The sequence below is a fragment of the Phodopus roborovskii genome, unplaced genomic scaffold (genome assembly GCF_943737965.1).
Source record: "Phodopus roborovskii unplaced genomic scaffold, PHOROB, whole genome shotgun sequence".
NCBI classification, from domain to species: domain Eukaryota; kingdom Metazoa; phylum Chordata; class Mammalia; order Rodentia; family Cricetidae; genus Phodopus; species Phodopus roborovskii.
This window is the reverse complement of record NW_026126648.1, coordinates 4,737,822-4,748,631: the sequence shown is the minus strand read 5'-3', so window position 1 is coordinate 4,748,631 and position 10,810 is coordinate 4,737,822. Positions and strand designations below refer to the sequence as shown.

The 10,810-nt window shown below is 48.9% G+C and overlaps 1 protein-coding gene across 3 annotated transcripts; it reads right to left on the bottom strand.

Annotated features, from left to right (window-relative positions):
- Positions 1–790: 790 nt before the first annotated feature.
- On the bottom strand, positions 791–9,519 carry Cckar (cholecystokinin A receptor). 3 transcript variants are annotated; one of them, XM_051174067.1, is made up of 5 exons: positions 9,253–9,519; positions 8,284–8,535; positions 5,014–5,275; positions 2,254–2,381; positions 791–1,323 (listed from the first exon to the last, which is right to left on the bottom strand). In XM_051174067.1, exons 1-5 carry the CDS (start codon positions 9,362–9,364, stop codon positions 791–793), a joined length of 1,287 nt encoding a protein of 428 aa, XP_051030024.1. In that variant the 5' UTR covers positions 9,365–9,519. The 3 variants fall into 3 exon arrangements, with proteins under 3 accessions (XP_051030024.1, XP_051030025.1, XP_051030026.1); XM_051174068.1 differs by having other exon boundaries at positions 8,284–8,483; XM_051174069.1 differs by lacking the exon at positions 8,284–8,535.
- Between the last annotated feature and the right edge of the window lie 1,291 nt (positions 9,520–10,810).

The window sequence follows — 10,810 nt, the reverse complement described above, 5'->3', positions numbered from 1 at the left end:
CTTGGAGGTCTTTCTGGAGAAGAGGAAGTATGGGTGAACAGAGAAATCAAGTTGAGGAGTTGCGGGGGTTAGGGTATGAAGGAGAAATTAGTTACACAGCACAGATCACCTTCCAGGCTGCGGCTCGACGTTGCTGACAGAAAACAATTCCTTCAGGCTATTGGCCATGCACACTTTTGGTAGAAGCAAACGAGTCCTTTACATACACTCTTTTTTTGCTTTTCTGATGATGACCTAAACCGATACCTCTGAGCATTCTTAGCTGACATGATGATTTAAAAAGTGTTCATATTCAGAAGTGGCCAGAGGAGGCGTGTGTGCATCACACGCCCTTGGCAGCCATGAGAAGGTGTGTGTGGTTGTAGGATGTATGGGAAGTAGCTGTGGGTTCCCTAGGAAGGAACATGGTGACTGGGATTCTGCCTGAGCGGAAGAAACAGCATAGCAGTGTGTCACTATGGAGAGGCCTCACCTGGGGTGTTCCAGAAAATTCTAAAGCTCATTTTGAACACGGGCTTGGCAGTGGCATTTGTAGCATGAGCACTTTGGGGCTCCTGCCCTGGCCTGCTGAGGTTTCTTGCATGGTGAACACGGTGGAACACTTGGCATTTCCATGGCCCCACCATAAGTTCCTTCTGGAACTCAGTGAAGGATGAAAAGCAGACGTTGATGAGTCCCCATGAGAAGCAGGTCTTCCTTCCGCTGTACTGCAGCTTCCTCCTTCCCCACTTTCTCCTTGGCCCCTGGTCCTTTCCTTTTTGCTGCAGCCGTGGGCCGGGGATGGCGCAGCTCACGGGGGTGGAGCAGAGGTGCTCATGTGGCTGTAGGAATACCTGGACAGGGACGCCCCGACCGTCCTTCCGTCTTCTTCCTCTCCTTCTCCTCCTCTCACCCCTGGGACACCGGGACTGGGGCAACAAGGGAAGGTGGCCATGAAGCCCAAGCGAAACCGTTTGTTCATGAAGCAGTAGATGATGGGGTTAACGCAGGAGGAGGTGTAGGAGAGGAGGAGGATGAAGGAGATAGGGGTCCCCGACAGGTGTCTCTCTGCGGAAACAGTGTCGTATGCCCGCCAGGCGTTGGCACTGAAGATGGGCATCCAGCACAGGAAGAAGAGGACCACGATGACGATGAGCATGCGGATCACGCGCTTCTTGGCTATCAGGTTGGCCGCGGAGCCGCTGCTCCTGATGCGGTTGAGCCTGCCGCCGCCGCTGCTGGTGGACAGCTGCCGAAGCTCCAGCTTCCTCGGGTGCCTGGACGTCTGCAAGTAACATCCATCACTGTCCTCATATCGGCTGCCGCCGCCGCTCAGCTTCCTCTCTGGATGGGTAAGTGACATCATTTTATTGTTCAGGACAAGTCATGCTGGAGAGAAGGCAGGCGGCCCCTGACCCCACCCCCCAGTTCAGGAGGTCAAGCTGGACTTGAACTGGAGAAATGGGCAGGCAGCCTGGCCTGTACTGGTTAATATCAGTGTTGGTCTGTACAAATTCTGCCCTTCCAATGAAATATAAATCATATACACATACAGTAATAAATAATAATAATAATAAAACCCTATACACAGAGATTGCAAGGCTGAAACTTATTATAAAATAAATATTAACACTCTTCTCTGTTCTTTCCTGCTTGCTTGCTGAGTTTTTAGATTGTATTTATTTTACATTTATTAACACCCTTCTCTGTTCTTTCCTGCTTGCTTGCTGAGTTTTTAGATTGTATTTATTTTACATTTATTACTTTTATTGTGAGGACTCCAAGTAACAGAGAAAGTCAACAGGAGCCGGAGAGACTGCCTTATCTACGTATCAAGGAGCTGAGACGGGAGGCTGGGCCAGAAGGAAAGAGTTATGTCAGCACAGGTGTTGGTGACAGGTTCAGTGGGCTCTGGAAGGGAGGAAGATCAAGACTGAGAAATGAGTGGCAGGAAGCTGGGCTTGTAGGCCGTGGATCTAATGTCCCAATGCCACGTGCAGGGCAGACTCACCAGAGGGCGTCTACTAAGTGTCACCACTACAGTAAACCTGGGGACAGAGCCATGTGAGCATGCTCTCCATTGAGTCCCCTCAGGACCCCAAGAAGAAATCTCTCCTCATTCTACACGCTTGGGATCAGAGCCAGGGTCTCCTGGCTGCCTTGTGGCAGTCTCCAGCACATTCTCTGTGTGTTCTGAGCCCCTCCATTTAACTTATAAAGCACACTTTTGAGCTCTTTTGGAATAAAAAAAAAATCCATCCCCAAAATAGTTACCTTTAGCAGATTTCCTCTGGCTTGCATCAAATTTTATTCCTTGGTAGAGTTCCAGAGAGATCAGCCCGTAGGCCACCACCATCACAATCCCAGGGATGACAAAGAGGATGAGCAGCAGGAATGTTTGCCTGATACAATTAAAAGAAACCTAATCACCAGCAACTCTGGACCTTCAAGTTCTGATGAGCAAGAATGAGGCGGGAGAGATGGTCTGCGTCAGCAGACACATTACTGTCTAGCATTTAACATCCTTGAAAATTCCACGTCTGGAGGTTCGGTCATTAGAATTTGTTTACTTCTTATAGTCTTTAAAGTGGCTCTGAAAGACTACTTAAGTTGGGAAAACATAGCCTCATTCTGTGCTCCAGACTAACGGACATGTTAAAGTATAACAGCACAACCGGCAAAATCGTGTGTACTTACAGCCCCAGATACTCAGGAGGCTGAGGCAGGAGGCTTGCTCAAGACCTGGGGTTTGAGCTTAGCCTGGGTGACATAGAGAGACCTTTTACAAAAATGAACAGTGAACATGAGCAATAAACAAGCAATGAGGTCTTTAAAAATAATGGGAGTATTGCATGGCATGTCCGAGGTGTTGAAATAATAAAAGCAAAATGCTTCTCATCTGATGAGGGCTGGTGCTTGGTTGGCTAAGCTCTTTGCATACATGTCACAGTTCGACTCACATAAGAACCTTTGGTGTAGCTACTGTTGTCCCAGTACCTACTGCAGAGGTGAAGACAGTGAGCCTTGAAGAGATTAAACGTGTCCAAAGTCACACAGCTAGTATCAGAGGTGAGACTTGAACCCAGTGACACACACCACACTATGCAACTTGTTGACTCTACAATGGGAGTCGTTAAAATGCTAAGGTCAGAATTGTGGAAAACCTTTCAGTTTTACCAAATGTGGCCTTTGCCATGCACAAATCTCCCCAAGTACCCGTTCTCCATCATGCTGGGAAGCTGGTTTGGTGCTGCACAAAGCCTTATGCCCGGAAGGGCTGAGCTATGCTTTCTCTAAACACGGGTGGTTGTTGAGGACTCACAGCCTCCTGCTCTGTGAGTCTGGCCCCTAAATCGCTTTTGCAGTCTGGCATGTGTAAGCTGCAGATTAGACCATGCGGTTGTCAGAGGCAAACAGTGGCCAGGCCATTTCTCATTGCAATTGGACATGTCTTGATAAGCCTTGTATAGCTTTCTCTTTTGCAATGTCATGCTGTTTCGTGTGCAAGCTACTTGACTGACATGAAAGGAAGAAATGATCCAGGTTTTGGCCACTTCGGAACGTCTAGACCCTGCTTCTAAAGCAGCACTGTAATTAGTAAACATGATCCACGGTTGTGCCGTCTTTTCCCTGAAAGTATTTTTATGGCTTCTTATTTGAACCGTATAGCTCCCCAGTAATTCAGGTTCAGAAAAAAAAAAAATATCTGTGTGTATTATTAACTCCTTTAGAGATAAAGAACCCAGTACTTCAAGAGGCTAAGTAAACTTCCCCAAGGCTATTTAGCCAGTAAGCAAATGAACCAGTATTGGAACATCGTCTCTTCTGGAAAGCTATTCTGGGCAAATACAGTGGTTATAAAGACTAGGGATTGGGGTGTCGAGATGGTCCAAGTACTTACCACCAAGCTTGATAACCTGTGTTTAATCTCTGGAACCCACATGATAGAAGTAATCCTTTAAGTTGTCCTCTGACCTCCAAACATGTTCCACCCCCACACATACACATATACACAAAGTAACTAATATATTTTTTTAAGCACTAGAAAAGGCTACATGAGATTTTGGATACTGATCTCTCGGCAATTCTTTAGAGAATCATAGTTCGGTAAGTCAACCAGTCTGAACTCCTTGGGGACCATGCAGACACCTAAGCATAGCGGTTAAGTACTGAGAGAGGCTTTGGCCCTCCCTAGCTTAGTGGGTTTGGCCACTCTGGAATCTCTGTCACAAGTTTCCGTATCTGTAAAATGGACATGCTAACACACTTCATCTGTAACTATGTAGTCTTTAGGGTCTCGGTTGGTTTCCCGCTGTGTGCTCCCCCTGCCAAGCTAGAATGACCCTCCTCGGAGGGGCCCCTGAGGCCCCGCACTTGAGGGACCATTGGCCTCTAACTTGCTGGGCTCTGTGATATTTCCTTCAGTGCTGAGGCCACTCATAAGATGTCCATACTGCAGTAAATAACGTCTTATTCAGCTCTGTAAGAAGACCCAGTTTAACTCTGTGCGTCTCATAGAAGCCGTGAAAGTAGGAAGGGGACTTTTTGAGGAAAAAGGAGGCTTAACCAGAGATGGAGGGGAGATGGGGAGAATAATGGGGAAGGAGGAGGTCAACTAAACTTCATTATGCAAATGTATGAGGCTGCCAAAGAATAATCATAGACAAGGACCCTCCTTAGAAAGCCTCCAGGACACCTGTCCTGTAGTCACCGGCTTCCCTGTCCCTCACTTTGCTAATTTAGATGAAGATGTGTGGGCTTTCTTCCTTCCTTCCTTCCTTCTTTCCTTCCTTCCTTCCTTCCTTCCTTCCTTCCTTCCTTCCTTCCTTCCTTCCTTTTTATTTTGTTTTGAGACAGAGTTTCTCTGTGCAGCTTTGGAGGCTGTCCTGGCACTCGCTCTGTAGACCAGTCTGGTCTCGAACTCACAGAGATCCGCCTGCCTCTGCCTCCCCGGGGCTGGGTGTTAAAAGCTTGCAGCCCGGCAGCCAGGCGAAGCTGTGTCTTGCAGGCTGAGCAGACCACCCACGGCCTTACCAGGACTGCTGCAGAGCGTCGCTTGGCAACAGGAAGCGGCACATATTTGCGGTCTGGTTGTTGCGTTTAGTAAAAGGCACCAGGTTGCTGTAAACGGGGTAAGGAGTCATGATGAGGAAGGAGAAGCACCAGGTGGCAGCGATGACCTTCAGCGCGTGGGACTTCGTTTGCCAGACCCGGGACTGTAAGGGTCTGCAGATGGCGCCGTATCTCTCCAGAGAGATGGCTACCAGGTTGAAGGTGGAGACAGTCACGGAGGTGCCTGCCAAGGGACCAAGAAGGCAGTTAGCTCCTCAGGGGTTGACTCCAAAGTCCGCAGTGGCTTCCGAGTATCAGAGCTGCAGATTAGTATCACAGGAAAAGGCTCAAGGGGTAAAGAAATACTATGTATACTTTTAAAAGAAAATTTAGTACCGGCTCTGTACCAAAAAAGGATGTAAGGCAGTTAGTTAAGCATATGTATTTGCTAACACATCTCATCGCCAATTCCCTGATAAGTTTATTGAGCTTTGGTTGCAATCTAACTCCTGCTTGGGCTGGTGGTTACTCATTAAATAATAAACAAGGGGATTAAAAATAAACTGCCATCCCACAGAAAGGCTTTTTGGAAACCTAGAGAAGAGCTCTAATTTTGATCACGAGCACGCGGTTACATAGACATTAAAAGGCAAAAACTGTGAAGGACTCCGTGTTGCCCAAAGGTCAGCAGGGTGCTAAAAAGGTCTAATACACAATTTAAAAGAGAGAAGCATTGTAAACTTTAAACTCTCTGCTGAAAAAATGCATAGTAAGAAAAGGCGTCGGCGAAGAGGCTCTGGGGTGAACCAGCGGCTTCTGTGAGCAGGAGAACGCCCGGCATTTCTGCCGCATAAAGAGGGTGTGTTTTCCTGTGACAGTGGGCACAGGAGCTGCATCTCTAAAGTGGTCACCTGAACATAGTACAAAGGAGTGTCCCCACGTCCCCCGGCCCTGCTGGCTGCCTACGCCATGCCCCTGGTCATGTCTTAGCCTTTAAGTTCCAACGCTTTAGAGCCCTCAGCCATGAGAACCGTCACCAGTTAGCTGTTACTGATATCCTAAAACATCACTCCTTACCAGAGTAATAGATAGTAACTCTCTAAAACACACATGTATATTTTTCTAAAACCTTTAAGAAAATTATTATTATTATTATTATTATTATTATTATTTTGGAGTGGGATTCACTCGCTGTGTTTCACCAGACCTCACTGTGAAGAACCTATGACATGTAGAATTGACAGGAAAGCTCTAAAGCCCATTGAGCTTGTTCTGTGCAATGGGTCCACAGTCACTATAAACCCACTGTCAATCAACCCGCCTCCACATACACACACACAAATCAGATGTTTGATGGGTGTTGTTAATGGTATTGTTGGAAGTACCACAAAATAGAGGGTAGGAACTGAATAATCAGAATCAGAAATTCAACAAAGCCGTGGAGTTGGTGGGGGCATGCCTGTAACTCTACCACTCGGGAGGCAGATGTAGGAGAATGACCTCAAGGTCAAGGCCAACCTAGCTACACTCTAAGTTTCCAGGTCAGCCAAGGCTACATCCTGAACCCTGTTCAACCCTCACCCTATTCCCCACCCTCAAGCCCCAAACCAACCTAAAACCAATACCAAATAACAAGAAAAAGTAAGTTTAACCAACTAAGCTATTATGACATTCTAACTCATCCCAGAATTAGTTTGCTGTTTAATTTTGACTATTAGAACTGTTCCGAGGTGAAATTCACAGAGCATGGACTCGAGCACCTCCGGTGGGACAGTTGCCTGGCCTTCAGAGCTGTATGACTGTGTGAGTACTCCCGTTAACTCTCCTCCCTACTCTGGCTGAGACGCTGGAGCACCGTGCCCATTGGATGTCAGATGCACATGGATGGGCCTCAGGAGTTAACAAGCTCTCAGCAATGCTTCCTTATCTAACCAAGATCCTTCCCATTTTTTTTTTAAGGTTTTAGAATACGTCCAGGGGATTTGAACAACGATGACATTCTTGGTTACTAATCTAGGGGCATGAGGGTCAGTGACTCATCTTGTCATCTGTTGGATCCAGAACACTAAACTGGGAAAAAGAAATTATTTTCAGTGCTTTCTGGTCTCTGAAGATTTCCCTAGCCCTCTTCGGTGATGTCTGTTTAACACAGTTTGGGGCAGAATCAAATATCCCCTACACACACACACACACACACACACACACACACACACACACACACACTCACACACACACACACACACTCACACACTCACACACACACACACACACACACACACACACACACTCTTCACCCTCTTCTTCCAAGTTGGTTCTCAGAACCAAGGGACAAGGCAGTGTGACAGGCAGCGGGACCAGGGACATGTTTGTGTCCAGACTTAGGAGCTGGCAAGCAGGGGCATGAGCTCACCACTGTGGCGTCTGCTAATCTAGGTTCAAACCCCAGCCCCAATGCTCCCCGTGCGTGGTGAGACAGGGAAGATGGGTGACAGCTGTTTACCAGGTGGGCGAGAAACAAGATCGTGGAAGAGAAAGTGCTTGGCAAAATACCTGGAGCATAGAAAGTACCAAGAAAGTAGCTTTGTGGGTTTTGTTACAACCATCATTGTGTTTGGTATAGGCGGCGAGCTGTGTAGCTCATGCAGTCAGGTCTACTTCATAATCTGTGCTCCCTGGGAACATATTCTGCTTCTTATTAGGGACACCACACACACACACACACACACACACACACACACACACACACACACACACACACACACACACACCACAGACCCTGGCCTAAGATGTCCCAGGCTTTGAGAGAACAATCTGCCAACTGAACCCTGAGAGGAGAAGCTAGACGGAGATGAAATGGTTTCACATAGCCTCCATTTCTCACAGGACAAAGCAAAGAACTCTGAGCCTGTGCACCTACTCCATCCCAAGAGACCCTGACCCAAGTTGGGAGTTCCCTGGCATGCAATCATCTGCCCGCAGAAAGCTATAGAGTCACCCATGAGCTCTCGTCCTGCAAAGAGGCGAGTCCCCTCAGTTCCCACTGTTTTTCTGTAAGCTCCCGACACACGGACTCCCCAGCAAGTAGGAGGACTGGCTTGCTGTAGAGAGAGTACCTGTGTCGTCGTACACGGGCCCAGTGGGCTCCCTCTGCCTGTGACTGTCACAGGGCTGGCAAAAGCCGGGGCTAACCAGGGTTAAGTTGACCGGGCTGAGCAAGAAGAGCCCGGTCAGCAGCCCCCTGCAGCGGCTCACCCATGAAGTAGGTGGTGGTCTTGCACACAGCACTCCCAAAGATGAAATCCTTGAGCAGGTTGGGGATGAGGTTGAACGGCATGCAGAAGAGACAGAGCATGAGGTCACTGGCAGCCAGGGACAGCAGGAAGATGTTGGTGACAGTCCGCATCCTCTTGTTTCGAATCAGCACGGTGATGACCAGAGTGTTCCCCAGCGCACTGAGGAGGAATATGAACGAGTAGAGGAAGATCTGCACCGCAGGCTGCCACTCTGCAGGGGAACGGGGGAGAGTTGGAGGGGTGGGGGTTAGGAGGGTGCAATGTGAAAGCCTTAGCCCCCCCAACCCAGGAATGGAATGGTCATTTCTGACAATGTCCCCCGCTGGCATGCATCACTGAACCCGAGTATCCCTGCGCTGGCTCCATCGCACAGACACAAGCCCAGGGAAGCTCAGGGCAATCCAATTGTTCCTTAAAGGTTGGTGTGTGTCGACAAATCACTGGGGGAAGCAGTTTTTCCAAAGGACAAGGCTCCTGAATTCACGGTGACAGCTCCCCAGCCCCCTGCGCCCCTCATCCCCAGGCTAAGCATTATTTTGTTTTAATCACTTCATGCTGGGTTTCTCCTAAGGAAAGGCAACCTCTACCCCTGACAGTTCCTTCTCTGTAATGCGTGTACTTCCAGCTTCCACACTGGGCACCCCCTTTCTGCCCACAGCTCTTCTAAGCTTTTGTTATCTTCCCCGAATCCTGCATGAGTTCCCAACTCTCCCAGGGGAACAATAAGAATATTTGACTGTAGACTTCTCTTACTCTTTTATCCAAACTTCTGAACATACAATGTCATCTAGCTTTATCGCAGACACACACACAAACACACTCACACACACACACACACTGTATATACATTTCAGTCAGCGTCACTGTTTCTATCATCTCCCTGAACTCTGTGGTTTTCTGAACTCCGGTCACGGCCCCTAACACCTACCCTTTGAAGGCTGAGGTCGATCCAGGCAGAACAGAGTCTCATTTTCCAGGCCGAGTTCACAGGGGGGAGTAATGTTGCTCCCATTCCCCAGAAGGCTGTCGACTACGTCCATGCTGCTGCTCTCTAGCAAGTGCTGACGAGCTGGTGGACGGCTCACTCCTGGCTCATTCCTCTAATGGCCGGAGAGTCTCCCAGATGCAACCTGCCCTGCAGGGACAGGGAGGGGGGATTTCCAGGTGTGGGCTTTGCAGCCATTCCTAAAGGCAACTTGAGTGTTCCGTTCTCAGACCAGCTGGGCAAGCACTGGCACTCCTGTGGGGAGAAGGCAGCCTGTGCGAGTCAAGCCTGCTCCACCTTCTAGGCCCACCCCTCCCATTCCTGGGCCTGCCTTGAGTGCAGGCAGCCTGGCTGCATATTAACCCTTCCCAGAGTGGGGCCATGTCCACACACACACACACACACACACACACACACACACACACACGGGTGGAGAGAGAAAGAGAGACACTTCCCAATTACCACCTCTCTTCTCTGCCTGTCATCGTCCCAGACATCGTCAGAGTGAAGCCTGAACTGTCTGTGAGACAGTGTCAATTAACATGGAAACAGATCTGATAATGCGGACCATCAGGACTAAGGGACACAGAGGGACTACGTTCCTACCTCCTTATATAAAAGCAATTAGTGCCTTTTAGCTTTGGAGCCTTGCCCAGTGGTGTGTTTGGAGAGAGATTCTGGGGGGGGGGGTTGTTAAGGTGTTACCAAACACAGTGCCCTGTCTTGTGGTCTCTGCCCTTGTTAACCAGGAGCAGGGGACTCTTCTGAATGCAGATTCCTAGGTCCTGACTACTATAGAAATCAGCAAGAGCTCACGTGTTTACTTCTTACAGTTTTGGTTTGTCCGTCTATGCCAGACCTGTTCACTGCGAGCCAACCATTTGCTGCGTGCTGCTGAGGCATGCCAGGAAGTAAGTGTGGAGCGGGAAAGGACTTAGGCCTTCCTGGCTGGGGTGGGGTTACTAGTGGTGCGTGGCCCCAGAGGTAACCGAGAAAGTTTCCAAACAGGAGACAGAACACTTTTCTGCAGAGGTCAGAGCCAGTGCAAAGGGCCTGAGGCAGGGATGAGCTTGGCTGATTGGAAGAACAGAAGGAGTGAGTGAAGGGAACGTTGGAAGATGGTTAGTGTGTGAGAGACCTGTTCAGGGGCTTGGCTTCTTCAGGACAACAGGTCTTAATGTGAACATCTGAGAAACAGGTGAATTAGGCTCTGTGTATTTTTTCTTGCTTTCTTTTTTTTTGGGGGGGTGCATTCATAAACTTACCTATTTATTCTTACATCCTGGCTGCAGTTTCCTCTCCCCTCTCCTCCCTGACCCTCCCCACCTCCACCCCTCTGCTCCCACTCCCTATCCACTGTTGTTTCATTCTGTTTAGGAAAGGGCAGGTCTCCCATGGCTGTCAACAACACGGCCTATCAAGTTGCAGTAAGACTAAGAGCCTCCCCGAGTGTTAAGGCCGGGCGAGGTGACCCAGTATGAGGAGTGGGGTCCAGCAGGCC